Source organism: Marmota flaviventris, chromosome 17, assembly GCF_047511675.1.
Source record: "Marmota flaviventris isolate mMarFla1 chromosome 17, mMarFla1.hap1, whole genome shotgun sequence".
Classification (NCBI taxonomy): Eukaryota; Metazoa; Chordata; class Mammalia; order Rodentia; family Sciuridae; genus Marmota; species Marmota flaviventris.
In genome coordinates, this window is record NC_092514.1 from 59,869,025 (window position 1) to 59,887,187 (window position 18,163).

Genomic DNA, 18,163 nt, shown 5'->3' on the forward strand with positions numbered 1-18,163 from the left:
GGAAGAGATGAAGCCCAGAATCCTCATGAAAACAAACAGTGAGGTTAGTGAGGTTCCTCTCCCGCCACGCCTGCGTGTGTGTGTGTGTGTGTGTGTGTGTGTATGACTATTTTTAGATGTGAAAACACAGCAGGGCTCCACTGGGAAGTAAACAGCCCGCCAGTGCCTGATCTCTGGCTGGAGAAAGGGAGACAGATCAGGGACAGACCAGCTGCCTCCCTCCTCAAGGGTGGAAAGGAACAGCCATGTTTGTTTTATTTTCAAGATTTTAAAGATTTTCACTTTAGTAGGTTTGAAGTGGAAAGAGAGGGTGGTTCTGGGGTTATGTGAGAACAGAGGCTCTCTCCAACATGAATTCCAGAGAGCAGGATGCCTGTCTCTTCTTCATCAAACGCCATGGAATTTCAGTCTCCTCTGATCTACTGGGAGGTTGCCCTGATCTCATGGCCAAATGTGCTGAGTGGTCTTTCCTCATCCTTCCTCCTCAAGCATCTGACCACGTCTGATGTTTTTGGTAGTTAAGCACCTTAAAACACTCTGTGCAGGGTTGCTCCAGCAACTTCTTCTACTCTCCCTGCCTTTCTCTCTCCTTCCATAGTCATGCGATGTCAGACTCCAATCGGGCACTGCCTGGAGGTCCCATAGATTCCCCACATCCATGAGTTCCTTCCAGACCTGGTCTTCCCCCAGACTTTCTTGCTTTGTAAGTGAATCTTCTACCCCTCTGCCATCCTATAGGCAGCAGCATCATCCTTGACACCTCTTCATTCCCCACTGCAGCCACACATCAGGAACTATCCATGTTTTTCCTACTCCTGATGCTCCTGGCCAATCCCTCTGTCTAGGCCCCTAGCTCCTTCGTTATCTAATGAGCGCCTAATTCCCTTTTCACTTCCCACTCCAAGCCATCCTAATGACCATGGGCAAGAGTCTTCTCATAATACAGTTCTTTTCACTTGTCTTCTGAAAAGTATTCAATGGCTTCCCATTGCCTACAGAGTGAAGTTCAATCTCAAATTCATCCACAGCTGGACCACCCTTATCTTTCCAGTCTTGGGCCTCACAACCCCCCTTCTTGACCCTCACACCCCAGATAGGCTAGATGTATTTGGATTTCCTAAGCATGTCTTGGTTGTCCTAACATTACTCTTCTCTTTACCTGGAATAGAATTTTCTCCATCTCCACAGATCCAGATACTAACCATATTTCAGGGTCAAGCTAATGAAGCCTTCCCAACTCACTGACTCACCCCTCATTGGCAATAAAGGATCTCTCTGGCCGGGTACAGTGGTGTATGCCTGTAATCCCAGTGGCTCGGGATGCTGAGGCAGGAGGATCCTGAGTTCAGAGCCATCCTCAGCAAAAGTGAGGCACTAAGCTACTCAGTGAGACCCTGTCTCTAAATAAAACAAAAAAATAGGGCTGGGGGTGTGGCTTAGTGGTTGAGTGCCCCTAAGTTCAATCCTTGGCACTCTCCCCAGCCCCCCGCCAAAAAAATGGATAAGGATCTCTCTGATCTGAACTCCCCTCACACTTAGCTGATCCTATTGTAAGGCACTTACTTATCATATTCAAAATCTGCATCATAGTTGTTTTTTCTTATGTTTTAATTATTTTTCCTTCTATCCTGAACTCATCCCTTCCAGCTCTAAAACAGAGCTCTGTTTACAAATCAGTGTGGTGGGTGTAAATTAGATGGCTGGAAAAGTATTACTATCCCTGACACATGTCCTTTTGCATTGTGATTTTGCCTCTCTTCCCATCAAGATGTGAAGTTTATGTCTATCCTTTGAATCTGGACTTGTCTTGACCAATGGAACATCAGCAAATTCCATTCAAGTAGAGGCCAAAGGCATTTGTTCACTAGGGCTTGCCCTCTTTGGGCTACAGTTGGAACTCTGGACCGTAACAGGAAATCAGTGGAGATACATTGCTATCACTGATAGCCAGCCCCAGCCGCCAGACATGTGAGGGCATCGTGGACTACCCAACCCCAGACTTATCTGCCAGAGATCCTCAGCAACATAGTGATCGCAGGAGAATCCAGCAGAACTAATCAACTAAACCCAGCCTAGATTGTTCCCCTACAGAAGCAAGATAAATTGCTTTGTTGTTTTAAGCCACCAAATTTCAGAATGGCTTCTTATATAGCCAATGAAACATCCAGTAGATACTGGTTAATAAAAAAAAAAAAAAGGTAAATAATAGGGCTGGGGTTGTGGCTCAGCTAGCACGTTGCAAGGACCTGGATTCGATCCTCAGCACCACATAAAATGAATAAATAAGTAGAATAAAGATATTGTGTCCAACTACAACTAAAAAATAAATATTAAAAAAAGTAATAATAGCTAGCATTCACTGAACATTTACCATACGTCAGGGACTAGTTTAGGGAAATTATATGGATTAACTCATCTACTTCTCATAAAAGTTCTGAGTAGATTTTATTACTCTTCCCATTTTGTAGGCAAGGAAAATAAGGTACAGAGATGCTAAATAATTTACCCAGGGTCACATTTGCTGGATTTAAACCCTAGCAATCTTGCTCCAGAAGCCACATTATAAACCACTAGGCTGTTACCTCTGCTTATCCGGAATGAAGAAAACATTAACTTATTGATTGATTGCCTCCAAACACCTCTCCTTACATATATGTCAAATTCTAGGTCTGGGGTTGTGGCTCAGTGGTACAACACTTGCCCAGCATGAGTGAGGCCCTGGGTTTGATCCTGAGGACCACATACAAGTAAATAAATAAAATAAAGGTATTCTGTCCATATACAACTAAAAAATATTTAAAAAAAAATTTTTTTAATTCTATAGTATTTTGTGGTCCAGTTTCCCATTCTGTCCTTATAAATCTCCATGCCCTCTGGGTCTACCTCGAGGCTCTGGGCTCCTCCTGGGCTGTGTGAGGAACTGATTTGCGGACCTGCCAATGTCCACCTACCCAGGAACCCTTGAGCCTCGACTCCTCCTTCCTGCAACCTTTGCCAGTTGCTGGCTCAGGTAGTGTAGGTCTCATCCAGAAAGGAAGTGCTTGGGCTCCATTATGTCAATATTGCTCTTTGGCCTCATGTCCCAGTTTGACCTGTGCAGCAAGGGTGATTTTTTTACACAGAATTTTTGGACTTTCTTAGATTTTCCCTCTTGTGGTAGCCAAATGAGAAAACGGCTGTGAGGTGGATTTTTATTGTTGTTGAGACAGGATCTTGCTATGTTACCCAGTCTGACCCTGAATTCCTGGGCTCCAACAATCTTCTGTCTTAGTCTCTGCAGTAGCCTGGACCATAGGTATACACTACTACACCCAACTCCAAAATAAAAAACTTACTTGAATATAACAATTATTACTGTTTATTCAAATTTCAGTACAGTCCAGTCAAGGTTGAGGGCTTATGGGAAAAGCAACTGTGCATATTCATGCTCTTGTCCACTGAGAGATAGATATTATTCCCATTTTACAGATGAGGAAACTAAAATTCAGAGAGATGAATTAACTTGCCCAAAGTCACCTGGCTGGTATCGAACCAGATCTTCATAGAAAATCATACCTCCTTGCCTTCCCCTGGGCTACAGCGCTTTTTGGTAGCCTGGTGGACCTGTTTTTAGAATTAAAACAAAGTAATATTTGAGAAGCACTCAGCATCTGATTTATATCTCTCAAGGTTGTTGTGAGAATCAAACAAAGGAGTAGATGGAAATCACTTGACTCAGAGTTGTCTAGACTATACTGGCTTCTCTTATGGAGAGACTAAGACATCATATTCCTTGAAGGACCTCAAGAAAAGGCGAGTTCCCCTTCATGTTCTGGCCCAGGCATGTGAAATCAAGGAGAGTGAGAGACATGCAGTGGAAAGTTTTAGACCGAGTCCAACTGAGCATGCTTCAATTAATTTCCCTTCTTTTGATAAGGTCTCTCTGGCGGCTACAGGGAAGCTGGGGCCAGATAGTTGGGGCAAAGAAGAATCAGCTTTAAGAGAGGGAGATAAAGGGCAAGTGGGGGACCCATGGCTGGCTCTCACTTTCAAGAATCATCACAGAAGTTTTCTTGTTCCAGCAGTGTCTTCACTGGTCCAAGCCAAGAAGTGGACCATGGCTATCTATCTGCATCCCACTGTTTCCCCAGCACCTAGCACAGTGCCCAGTGGACTAATTCATTCATAATGTCAAAGAAAGTGAACTGGCAGCCCTGGCATTGTAGTAGACAGTCCCAAATGTCTCCTCCTGAGTCTCCATAGTTCACCTTCCCCAGACATACTTTGCCATTTCACCAAGGAAGGCAAGAGGATAAGGGGGAATTTGCTAGGCCAGAAGATAGGGAGAATCCATCTGGACCTCCCTGTCTTCTAATAGTTCCTTTGGTGCATAGTAGGTGGGGCTATGGAAAACCTTTCCAGGACTAGAAAAGCCTATCCAGAATCCCTTTTAGCTCTAAGACTGTGAGTCTGCCATGTGAAAGCTATTGTCCCAAGTCAAGGTCTGGTGGATCATTCTTCTACTTCATAGCAATTTAGAACCAGCCCAATCACCTAGTGAGGAAAGATTCCTTTACCATCAACTTGATAGAGTCTCTCATCCTTTGAAAACCATCCTTTTGAGTGTTACACAGTAAACTGGTGAAATGCTTATGATGTACCCTTAAAGGAAAAAGAGTACAAAAGAGTATCTAGACTGTCCTTACCTATGTAAAAACACAAGTGCTCAGAGATAAAAACTGCAGCAAAATTTAGATGAATGAGAGAAGAAGATGTTGAAGGGATATTTGGGATATGTTTTTCTGTTATTGTTGCATTGTTTTTTTGTGATTTTGTTTGTGGTTTGACTCATCATGGGGAGACAAGACCAGAGTGTTCTGCATGACATCCAAGTTTCCAATATTGGTTGAATTCAGGAAGAGACCAAGAGCAGAGTTGAGATGAGAACACATACCCTTATTTTAAAATAGAACATTACTGAGATTTAAGTCACATACCATATTGTTTACCCATTTAAAATGTATCATTCATTAGGCTGTAGTAATTCTCAGAATTGTTGTACAATCAGCACTAGACACATGTGCTTTTTAGAATTTTTCAACATGCAAATGTTTTATGAATTTAATAAGTAAATCTATACAAACACACGGATAATGATCACCTTTTCCATGAAGCCCTCCCAGACTCCTACAGACACCCTGTTCTGTGGTCAGCTTGTCTGCCAGCTCCTACCCCAGTGTTTTGTTTACCAAAATACCTCTCCCTACCTTAGACTTTGAGCTTTTTGAAGGAAATGATGGAAGACACTCAGTGTGTATGTGTTTGTGTTTGTGTGTGTGCGTGTGTGCAGTCTATCAATGCAAGCCTGGCATTCAAGACGAGTCCAAGATATGTTTGATGAATGAAGGAATCAAGTTTTCTCTGCATCAAGATCCATGGGGTAAGGTAGGAAGCACAGGTTTGTAATCTGGGGAGGCCAGAGGGCCACACAGTCCTCTTGGCTCTCATCCATATCTCTGCCCCCACCACACCTCATCTCATCTCCGCCTCATCTATCATCCCACCTCCTCTGTATCACTAATCCCCTCCCCACTCCCTCTGGACCTCTGTTCCACTCCCATCCTTACCCCCATCCCCTCTCCAACTCTTTCTCCAAACCCATCTCCATTTTGCTCTCTGTCCATCTCTTTCTTAGACAGACCCAGTTTTTGAAATGTAGAGACACACAGCTGGCCTCTTGGGACCAGAAGTAGGAGTTTCGCCTCTTCATTTGAATGTCCTTCACTCCACTGTGACATTACTATGAAGGCAATTTTATTGACTATAATGATTATTACTATAGAATTAATAGGGACTGCAAAATCCAAGCTGAATGAGTGAAGGACGCATGAGTCTCTTGAAAAGCTAAATGAGATTGTTGCAGTCAGAGGACCTGGAGGTGCGGAGGAGGAGGAATGCCACAGATGTTGTATATTCCACCTGCAGAACCTGAGGGGGGTAAAATGGTCAGTCATCAGCCACAGGCCAAGTATCAGAGTAGGGACACAGAGAGGCTCCAAGAGGAGGCTAAGCCAGACCGCTGAGCAGGGTAGAAATGAACCTGTAGAGGACTGGGGTTGTGGCTCAGTGGTAGAGCTCTTGCCTAGCACACATGAGGCACTGTGTTCCATCCTCAGCACCACATTAAATAAATAAATAAAGGTATTGTGTTCATCTACAACTAAAAAAACAAAAAAAGAAAAGAAAAAGAAATGAACCTGTAGAACCCCCAGGGAGCACACACACACTTCCAGCAAGGTCTATAGGTTTATAGATCCCTAGAAGACCCACAATTCCCAAAGCTTCTTACCTCTAGATTTGTCCCAGAACTTTGAAATTCAGACCTCTTGGATCTTTCTGGGTTTCATTTCTCAGGATCTGGTTGGTTCTTTTTTCTGGTGTGTGTGGGGTGAGTACCAGGGATTGAACTCAGGGACACTCAACCACTGAATTTCATCTCCAGCCCGATTTTTTATATTTTATTAGAGACAGGGTCTCACTGAGTTGCTTAGCACCTCGCTGTTGCTGAGGCTGGCTTTGAACTTGCAATCCTCCTTTCTCAGCCTCCCGAGTTGTATGCCACCACGCCCGGCATCTGGTTGGTTCTTGAGGGTGGAAAGATGTGGACTTAGAAGAACTTTTCTGTTTTTTCCTTAGCATTAGCAGTGCACACCCTTCCTCAGGGACCGTGGGCTATGCCCTTTGACTTCTGCAGGTAGCCCTATTGCACACTCCTAGGTCACAGCAGCATGCTTCCCAGCATATCTCAGCCTGGGGTCATGGATCCCCAGGCCCCATCCCTGCCTCTGGAGGAGCAGCCTTGCTTCCCTACAGAGTTTATTTTGGGAGTAAGAGGGAGTATCTCCACCCATCATGGCCCAAATTTCTTTAAATGAGAAAATGGAAGAATTCAGTACAAGGTATTTGTCTGGGCTGGAAGAGTACAGAGAGGCTGAATCATGGAGCTGAGGTGCAAACGGAAAGAATCAGCAATTGAAGCAAACAGGCTCTGCCTTTACCCCTTGCCATCTAAGCACTGTTCACCACATCCTGTTGAGAGTCACTACCTGAGAATAGAGGCTCCTACACTGTTGTTTTTTATTATTCTTATTTTGGTGGGGGGAATACTGGGGATTAAACCTCCATGGCTTCATGTATCCTGGCAAGAACTCTACCACTGAGTTACATCCCCAGCCCTTTTTTCTTTTTTCTTTTGTCTGTAATCCCAAGTAGCTGGGATTACAGGCTTGTGCCACCATACCCAGAACACTTTTAGTATTTGTAGGAAAGTCCCCTGGTCAAAACCTAGTTTTTCTCCAACTCACGTGGTTAACAGGGGTCCATTTGTCAAGGGAGCCCCAGGATTCTATGTGGTCTGAACTCCAGGTTTGTAACCCCTCGGGTCACAAGCTGAATTAGACCCAAATCTTGTGTCTTGAACTCTCCTCTTGCAATATCTTTTTTTAAGTTGTCGAAGGAACTTTATTTTATTCATTTATTTATATGCAGTGCTGAGAATTGAACCCAGTGCCTCACACATGCAAGGCAAGTGCTCTAAAACTGAGCCACGACCCCAGCCCCTTGCTGAATCCCTTTAATGTCCCAAAAGCTAGGTGGGTAGCCTGGGCTTGCTCCTGGGAAAGGAATCCCATCTCTTCTTTTTTTAAAAAAATTCTTTTAAATTCTAATTTATTATGCATGATAGCATCCCATCTCTTCTTGATTTTGTGACCCACAGAAATGACAATGACAAGTGGGCCAACCATAGAAGCAGAGGTGTGGACCCCCTGCACAGCATAAAACTTGGTCTTTGAGCCCTATCTCCTCCCTACTTTACTCCTGTACCCAAACCCCTTCCTGGAAAAGATCCCAGTTCTTCTTTATGCCTTTCCAAAGTCCACACCACAGGACTGGTGGCAGCCCAGGAGGCTGTTATGCTGACCAGACAAAGAAGGTCCCCATTGGGAGGCACCTGCCTCATTTGCAGCTCCCAGGCTAGTGGCCTGAGCTCCTGAGGTCTTTTGGTTCTTACTCCCAGTGACATTATTGTCTCCTATGCTGGCTGCTTCAAAGTCACAGAGGTCACTGCCACCATGTCTCTGGGAACAGATGACCCTTTGTCATTCCACCCACAAAACCTCTTGAGAGCTGGGGCTGTAGCTCAGTCGCAGAGCGCTTGCTTAGCATGTGTGAGGCACTGGGACTGGGTTCGATCCTCAGCGCCACATAAAAAACTAAACAAAGACATGCTGTCCATCTACAACTATAAAAAATAAAAATAAGGGGCTGGGGATGTGGCTCAAGCGGTAGCGTGCTCGCCTGGCATGCGTGCGGCCCAGGTTCGATCCTCAGCACCACATACAAACAAAGATGTTGTGTCCGCCGAAAACTAAAATAAATAAATAAATATTTTTTTAAAAAATTAAAAAATCCCTTGAGCTGCTGCTGCCACTTGACCATCCTTTTCCCTCATAAAAGCACATGCCATGTGGCCTATGTAAATGTTGGGGACTTGGAAGGGGATTATTAGACAGATGACAGGATAATAGGAGGAAGATTTTTATTCAGACAGAGCATCAAAGAGACAAGAAGAGAGCTGTACAGAGACATATGTCTCTCATAAGAGATAACTAGGGATTGTCCTCTCAAACAAGATAGCCTCTGCCAGCCAAGGTTTCTCCAGCACAGGGACAGAGGAGGACACCCAAATTGGGGGGATATAAGAACTGAGGCAGCAGGGACATAACTCTAGAACCTTGGAGGGAAATAGCAGAGGAATGGGGAAGAGGAAGAAGGAAGGGAGAGACATGAGCTTAGGGGGATTTTGCCCTAGAGCTTGACAGAAAAATAGGTCTCTAGAAGCCCCATCCTCATATTTAAGACCCAGAGCAGAAAAAAGGCTGGGATGGCCCAAGCAAGCTTCTGACTATTAAAAAATTTGTTAAAAATAGAGATTTTATGTATATTTTATGCAATAAAAAAGAAAAAGAAAATACAAGTCACTTTGGAAAACATTTGAGTAGTTACTCAAAAGGTTAAACACAGAATTATCATATGACCCACCAATTCCACTCTGAGCCATATACCCAACAGAAGGGAAAACATAAAGTCTGTATAAGAACATGAATGTTCCCAACATGATCTGGAAACAACTCAAATTCCCATCAACTAATAAATGAATAACTGGAAACAACTTAAAATCCCATCAACTAATAAATGAATAAACAAAATATAGTTGATTCACATGTGCTAATCATCTTTCCATGACTATAATAAAATACCTGAAGCAGCCGGATGCCGTGGCACACACTTGTAATCCCAGTGGCTTGGGAGGCCGAGGCAGGAGAATTGCAAGTTCAAAGCCAGCCTCAGCAATGGCGAGGCACTAAGCAATTCAGTGAGACACTGTCTCTAAATAAAATACAAAATAGGGCTGGGGATGTAGCTCAGTGGCTGAGTGCCCCTGAGTTCAGTCCCTAGTACCACCCCCCCAAAAAAAAAATACCCGAGGCAATTAACTTATGAAGAGAAAAGATTTATTTTCGCTTACAGTTTTGGAAGTTCCAGTCCCTGATTGATTGGTTATGTTGCTTTGGGCCTGAGGCAAGCAGTATATCACGGCAGAAGTGAGAGGCAGAATAAACTCACTATGTCATGAGCCAGGGAGCAAAAAAAGAGAGAAAGGAGTAGGGATTCCACAATCCCTTTCCACACTCCCAATAACCTAAGGACCTCCCACAAACCCCACCTTCCAAAGATTCCATCATCTCCCAATAATACCACCAAGCCTTTAGGAGACATTCAAGATCCAAATTCTAACAACATACAATGGAATATTATTTAGCAGTATAGAAATGAAGCAATGATATACACTGTAAAATTAATGCACTTTAAAGCATGCTAAGTAAAAGAAGCCAATCATGAAAGACCATATATTGAATGAATCCATTTATACAACATGTCCAGAATATAGACAAATCCATAGTGATAGAAAGTAGATTAATGATTATGCAGATCTGGGAAGGGGTGGGGGAGGGATGGAGAGTGACTGCTAATAGGTAGGGTTTGGGGTTCCTATTTTGTTTTTGTTTTTTGTTTTGGTATCAGGGATTGAACCCAGGGACACTTAACCACTGAGCCACATTCCCAGCCCTTTTTTATTTAGAGACAGGGTCTCACTAAGTTGCTTAGGGCTTCGCTAAGTTGCTGAGGTTGGTGTCATCCTCTTGCTTCAGCCTCCCAGCCACAGGGATTCCAGTTGTACGCCACCACACCAGCTAGGCATGGGGTTTCTTTCTGGAGTGATGAAAATGTTCTGGAATTAGTGGCAAAGATTGCACAACTTTGTGACCATATTTTAAAAAAAAAAAAAAAACCAAACCACTAAATAGTTTATTTTGAAATAGTGAGTTTTAGGTTTTATGACTCGTATCTCATTTATAAAAATAAGGGAGAAAAGCTTAGAAAATACAAGAGTCATCTGGGGACAAGCTTGGTCACTGCTTCAGTCTCCTGGCTGGGTTATTCCTCCCCTCCCTGGGGAGGGAACTCAGCACAGCTAGGAGCAGCAAAACCAAGTATTCCTCTGTCAGGCATCTCAGGGTCAGGATGCTCTAGCCAAGGAGGAGGAGGCAAAAGAGGACAGTGGAAGAGAAAGGACCTTGACAGAGACATCAGGGGTGTAAGGAAGGAGAAGAGGGAAACAGGCTGCCCTGCCCAGAGTCCAGTTGCTGCCCCAGCCCTTCTAACCTGACCCCAGGGCTCCTGGTCAGATTGGCCATCCCAGGGACTAACTAGTTGTGAGAGAAGCCCCCATGGGAGAAGGCAGGGAGGTCAGGGGCACAGGCAGCAGCTTGGGACAGGCAAGCCAGTGGATTGATCCCACAGTCCCCAGCATCCTGGTCCTCCCGGAAGTAGACTGAGTCAGCAGAGTAGAAGGAAGGGTCCTCATCAAAGAAGTTGTAGGGTCGGAGGAAGAAGCCCACTCCATTCCCCACAGTCACCGTGTTGGGAATATCCTCTGCATGTGGGATGTGCAGAAAACCAGCTGTCACCCAGGCCACCAAGTCCTATCAGAGGGAGAAGAAAGAGGATCATGAGGTCAGGCTTTGCTAGGGATATGCCCTGCCTCCCCCAGTGGCCCTTCAGGGAAGGCTTCAGCTCACCAACCCATACTCCCTTAAATTCTCAGGAAAAATGTGAAATCATCAAGGTTTGTTTTTCTAAGTGGGTTCTTAAGACCCCCGAGGAATCTCACTGGTGAAAGAGAAGTGGCTCATTCCTGCCTTCCCCTCTCATTTCCACCTCATTCCTCACTTCCCATTCAACTCACCTGCCCTACAATAGTCTCATTATTGATGAAGTCAGTGAAGTCCACCGTAGGTGTCCAAGGGTCATTCAAATTATAGATGCTGGTGCTACTGGGCTCCCCCTCCTTCCGCTGTGTCACAGCCAGCTGGTACCTGCAGGCAATTTTGTTTAGATCTACAAGGTCATCAACACAAACTGCTGCCCAAAGCTGCAAGGAAGAGGGAACATATGGGCAAAATAAACATAAAGGTCTTGGTACTGAGTCTCTTTATCATTCTCATGTAGTTCTCATTCTTCTCCAACCCTGTAGAGTTCCTGCATTTGTTCAATATCCTATACCTCAAACGTCACCTTGTTCACAATTCAGACTTTGGGTAGGAATGTCATTCATCCATGCTTCCAGATCAGAGCCTGGTGTTGAGCCTGGAGTTTGGATCCAAAATTATGGATGTGTCCTGATTCCCATCTATTCCCATCTGAGGTCAAGTTCTCTATCTCAACTGCCTGAATATTAGGGATTACTTTCTCCAACCTGGGTTCCTTTAACTCTTTGTTTTTTCCTCCAACCTTTTTTTTTTCAAATATTTTAAACATACAGAGAAGATGAAAGGATTGTATAGAAAACACCATAATAACTACAGCCTAGGTTCTACCATTAATATTTTCTGTATTTGCTTGAATGCACCATATCTTACCTGTCTTCCATCCATCCATCCATCCATCCACTAATCTTCATTTTGAGCAACTCAAGATCCATAGAAGAGGATAGGTGCACATGTACCCATTAAAAAATAGAGCAATGAAAGCCCCTTTGTTCAGCCCACTTCCCCCAGCCCTCTCTGACAGCCCACCACTTACCTCCCCCAGCTGAAGGCTCTCTCCATGGAGCTGTTCTGGGGCAGTGGCTCCCCTGCAAAACTAAGTATCTGGATGTGGTAGCCTCGTGGGTGACCCCACTTGTTGCTGTGGTTACTGGCCAGGTACAAGTAACGGGGAGTGGCCCCTCCCAGGGGGAAAGCAGCCTGTTCCTCTGTTTCCAGCAGCTTTCGGGTCACCTGCATTCTCTGTACCTGGTGTTCAGGGTGCCAGGGCACAGTCGTGGGGACAAAGGCCATGTCTTCAGCCCAGACCCAGTTCTCCAGTCCTGTGTGGGATGGGTGAGGGTGGAAGGCTGATCATATAGTTGCCCTCGTCCCTCTGGAGTCCTCCCCCACCTGGCTTCAGAGGGGGGTCAAAGAGCATCCCAGGACAGATTGTGGCCCCTGCTTCCCTTCCCTCTCCCCAAGATATCCCCAATGCACAGATATGAGAAGTTCTTCCTCAATTATGTCGTCTTTAGTAATTATTCCAGATGTCTTGGGACTGGGCCTCCACCTACATTTACCCTCTCAGTAATCACAAAAAGGTGGTTTACCCAGTGGGCATAGCTCAGGGTGAGATTGCTCTGACTTGAAGAGAGGAACTGCTTCTCACTACTCAAGCCCTATGACATCACCTGAACTGCCTTCTCATGGAAAGAAGACTCACACTTATGAAAGCCGAAGTTCTATGCATGCACCATGTTGAGTGCTTTATATACACTGCCACTCTTATTTTTATGACAACCTTATGAAGGAGAAACTATAAACTGTCTCCACTTATAGATGGGACAACTGAAGCATAGAGAATTTGAATAATGTGCCTTGGTTGGTCAAAAGGATACACAGTATTGTAGCAATGCTAGGGACCAAGATCTTAGTGTGATTTTTTAATCACCCAGGAAGCCAGCCCAGAGCAATCCCAAAACACACACATATGGTCTACAGACATGGGGGCCAACAGGAAGGGAAACTATACGCTAGGCCTCACACTGTTGGGGATTAGAGGCATCTCCTATAGTTTAGAACATGACAGGGAGTTGGGAGTGGGGCCAAATTTACAATTTGTTCCCTGAACACTTGGAGTTTTGAATTATTTTATTGCAGCCTAACTAGGTCCCATATTAGGAATCATCTGACATGATCTGAGATCAAAGAGCAATAAACCAAAACATGCTGGCTAATCCCTCCATACTTTCTAGGGACCAGGAGAGTCCAGAGACTGATTTAGCAAACCTTAGTTTTCTTCTGTGGATTTACTGCCCCTGAACCACAGTCCAACGTCTTCACCCTTAGAACACAAAGACTAAGAGTTCTTTTTGATCCATCTAGAAGAGGGTTCATGTGGCTAAAAACAATAGCTGATATTTAAAAGTATTATCATTTAACCTACAGAGACAAAGGTAAAAGTGTGTGTATGTGTTGATTTGAGTATATACTTTAATTTTATTTTCTTTCTGTTTTTTTTTTTTTTTTTGCGGTGGGTGGGGTGGGGGGTGGTACCAGGGATGGAACTCAGGGGCACTGACCACTGAGCCACATCCCAGCCCTATTTTGTATTTTACTTAAAGACAGGGTGTCACTGAGTTGCTTAGCACCTCACTGTTGCTGAGGCTGGCTTTGTTTTTTTTTGTTTTGTTTTGTTTTTAACATTCTTTCTTCATTTATTCAACTTTAAACACTTGAAGAGCACACATATGGGACACTGTTAGCTTAAAAAGTAAGGCCTACCTCTTCCAGGCCAAGTTGTTTTGGGCATGATCACATAATCAGTTTGATTCTAAGTGTTGCCAGAATCAAAGCAGAACAGAAAAGTTTCCAAGATGAACAATGGGCTTTAAAGATTAAAAGACAATGTAAAATCTCAATTCCTAAAGAGCACTGAATTACCAAAAGAAGTGAACTGGATATAGAAGCAGTATGAAATAATTATATTTCTATGAGAGAAATTATATTAAGGTTCTTAAGACAAACAGTAAACAATGAGTTAAGGATCATAAAAAAAAATCACAGAACTTAAGATTTTAAACATCTGTCTTTCTGATGCTACTTGCTGCCCAACTCATTCCCAGAAATAAGAGATAAGTAGGTGAGGTAATGCATGTTAGTTAGCTCCATGTAACCATTCCACAATGTATACATATTTCAAAACAACATGTTATACTTGGTAAATGCATAAATTTTTAGTTTTCAATTAAAAATCTTTTAAAAAGGTAAAAAGTCTAAATGACTAGTAGGGAAACACCACAGTAAAAATAGTTGTAAGCAAAATCTTCCAATAGAGGCTAAAATTAGTGAACAAAAGTTTGAGGAAAAAATAGGATATTTGCATAACATCAAAGTATTTTCCCCAAGATATTTATTAATTGAAAATGTAAAATATTGGGCTGGGGATGTGGCTCAAGCGGTAGCGCGCTCGCCTGGCATGCGTGTGGCCCGGGTTTGATCCTCAGCACCACATACAAACAAAGATGTTGTGTCATGCAAAGATGTTGTGTCTGCCGATAACTAAAAAAATAAATAAATATTTAAAAAAAAAGAAAATGTAAAATATTAACTTTTATGAGGGAGAAAGCCAAAAGACACATTTTAAGCAAGTGCATGAGGCCAACATCATTAATAATAAGACATATCGGGGCTTGGGTTCTAGCTCAGTGGTAGAGCACTTGCCTTACATGCATGAGGCACTGGGTTCAATCCTCATGCCACATAAATATATAAAAATAGACCAAATAAAGGTATTGTGTTCATCTACAACTAAAAATATTAAAAAATAATAATAATGAGACATACTAATATCATGAACCCCTTGATATGATGCACTGAGAAGGATATACATCAATTTTGTGGTTTTCTTGCCTCCCAAAATGTAGTTGCAATCTAACCACGACAAAACATCAGAGAAACCCAGATTGAAAGAGAGTTTACAAAAATAATTGGCCCATGTTTTTATGGAATGCCAAGGTCATGAAAGAAGGAGAAACCTAAGTAACCATCACAGGTTGGACGAGACTAAGATATACAACATCTAAATGCAATGCAGAGACTTGGATTAGATTCTGAAACAGAATAAGAACATTAGCAGAAGAACAATTAAACTCTCTAGATTAGTTAATGGAATTACAATGTTAATCTCCTGGTTTTGATCCTTACTTATGATTATATAAGATATCAACATTATAGGAATTTGAGTGAAGAGTAGATGAGAATTCTTTGTACAATGTTGGCAACTTCTTGGAACATCTAAAATTATTTAAAAGCCACCTAAATTTAAAGTAGTTGTTAATCTTATAAAGAAGGCACTGTTAGGAGCTGGAGTTGTGGCTCAGTGGTAGAGCACTTGCCTGGCATGTGTGAGGCCCTGGGTTTAATCCACAGCACCGCATATAAATAAGTAAATAAAATAAAAGATCCATTTACAACCAAAAAAATTTTTTTTAAAAAGAATGCACAGTTATATTATTTTTATGCTTAAGTAAACTGAGGTAAAGAGATGTTAAGCCTAAAAAGTTTCCATCATACACATCTTCCCAGAACCTCTCCAAGCATGCTCTAGTCCTCCATTATAAAGCAAGCTTTCTGGAAACAAGAGTGCATTTCTTTAGTTAATTTATGTAGGGGAGGGCTTGGCACAGGTATGTATTTAGTAAACATGCATTGTTTACTTGAATGATCTTGTGATGAGAAAAGATAGAAGTAGCAAAATATATGTACATTATAATCCCATTTTGATATAGAAATCTAACTATGTACACTAGTATCTCATATTTGTATTATGATAAATCAACTACAGAAACAATTTTTTAATATATATTTTTTAGTTGTAGTTGGACACAATATCTTTATTTTATTTTTATGTGATGCTGAGGATCGAACCCAGGACCTTGCACATGCTAGGCGAGTGCTCTACCACTGAGCCACAATCAAAGCCCCCAGAAACAATTTTTTAAGTATGGATTTTTTTTTTTCAGTATAGGAGAATATAATATGAACCTGGTAAGAATGAAAAGCTCTGAGCAGGATGATTTTTGCATATCCTTTTATATTTTATTGTTTCAAAGAAAACTTTTAAAACTGGCCATGGAGACTTCAGGCTATTCCTCTGGCACCTTTGTCCCCATCAGGATATCTTACCTGCCACATCCAGATCCACCTTGAAGTGGGCACTGTGGGTGTGAATCGTGCCCAGCGTGTGCTCCCCAACTCGGTTCCCATACCTTTGAGCAGCACCAAAGAGGAACGAAGAGCTGATGTAGCCCGTAGCATGAACTTTGACTTCTATGGCCCCATTGGGGTGGAAGATCATATCCCATACATAGTCATAGTTGAGCATGGTAGACACAGATCTGACGACCAGCACTGTCTCCGCAAGGCCCCCAAAATAGTAGGAGTTGAAATCTGAGTGATGTCGCCGCAGGGGGAGGCCCTGATTCTGTTCAAACACACAAAAGGCATCATGTATTGTCTTGGGGGTCTGGGACTCCAAAAGGAAGTGCCAGTCCACATATGTGGCCAGGTAGGGGCAGTCCACCCCTCGCGTCAAGGGTGAAGAGAAGTGGCCTAGGCCAAAGCCACCATCTGTGTAGCGGCTTCGCAGAGCAGCAGGAGAATTTCCACCATAGATAGTCAAGGCCTCCTGGACGCTGACTTCATAGGCCACCCTCTCCCCTTGGAAACGGATGTCAAAGATCCTCGGGCCACTGAAAGCTCCAAGGCCAAAGGAGAAAGTCCACATTGAGGAGGCCACTTGATTCCCCTGGACACTGAAGCGGGGACCCTGGGGATGGAACTGCAGAGGGGGAGCCGGACCAGGGGGCACTGGGGACTTCAGGGACCAGGACCCACCTGTGCCATTGTCTGGGATTACCACCACATTCACCAGGCCAGCCTCAAATTGGTCCTCTAGCTGGGCCAGACTCTCATAGTAGCGGCCTTGATAGAATACCTTCTGGATGGTCCAGTGGGCAGGGTCCAGAGCCTTGTGGTCTACCAGCAGCTCCAACCCCACGGGGTGCAGGAAAAACCCAGCCCCTGAGAGGTTGTAGTAGAGGCCAAACCAGGTGGCCCGGTCCCCTGATTGTAGACCACGGGGGGCTGTGTTCATTGTCACCAAGTTTTTTCTCTGGATTTTGTAGAAGCAGCAGTGGTGAAGGAGTCCCTTAGCCTGGGGCAGTTCTCTGTTGAAGATCATCTGGTCTATGTCCAGGTATTCTCGGATCAGCACAGGGCGTCGGTGGTAGGGCAGGGGGCCCCCATGAAGCTCCATAGTCACATCCCGCATGTAGGAGGGGTGAGGCAGTGGCCCCACCACCAGCTCACTTACATTGGGCTGGGATTGTCCACCAAAGAAGATGATGGCCAGTGCTTCTCGGGCAGGTGGCGGGCCCCCTCTGTCCAAGTGGGTCAAGGCAGCAGCCTTGGGGGGCAGCTGCAGCTCCACTGAGAAGACACAGTTGTCTGAGGGGCGAGCCTGGGCTGCATCCACCAGCCCTGGCCCCAGCTTCTGGGCCAGAAAACTCATCACAGCTGTCAACTCTTCTGGGCTCAGGTCTGCAAACAGCTGGCTCTGGGCAGGGTGTGTCCAGGGCTGGGCACTGGGAGGAATGGAGGGGCAATGGGGAGCCAGGCCTGGTTTACATTCCCTGTCACTCCCAGCCCCATCTTCACACATACCTGTCACCAGAACACTAAGTAGGTAAAAAATAATAAGGATAGCCATCTCTAAAGCTGAGGGCCGTCTCCAGGCTCTGATTCTGAATGCAGAACAGAAGATAGACAGGGCCTGAATGTAGGATGCCTCTCAGTCTCCAGAGGGTAGTGGTCTCTGGGCGGTGCGGCCAGCAAGAGGCATGATAGTAACAGTAATGGGAATGACAAGCAACCCAGAGCAGAGGGGTGGAGCTGGAGGGGACCAGGGCTCAGGTCAAGTACAGGAGGTGGGGCTTAGATAGGACCCTGGACTTTGTATAACCCACACA

The 18,163-nt window shown here is 44.1% G+C and overlaps 1 protein-coding gene across 1 annotated transcript; it reads right to left on the reverse strand.

The window, feature by feature from the left end:
* Positions 1-10,451: 10,451 nt before the first annotated feature.
* LOC114101911 (amine oxidase [copper-containing] 3-like) lies at positions 10,452-18,163 on the reverse strand. The gene is made up of 4 exons (XM_027947059.2): positions 16,320-18,163; positions 12,187-12,472; positions 11,351-11,480; positions 10,452-11,087 (listed from the first exon to the last, which is right to left on the reverse strand). The coding sequence occupies exons 1-4, from the start codon at positions 17,902-17,904 to the stop codon at positions 10,812-10,814; spliced, it is 2,277 nt and encodes a 758-aa protein (XP_027802860.2). The 5' UTR covers positions 17,905-18,163; the 3' UTR covers positions 10,452-10,811.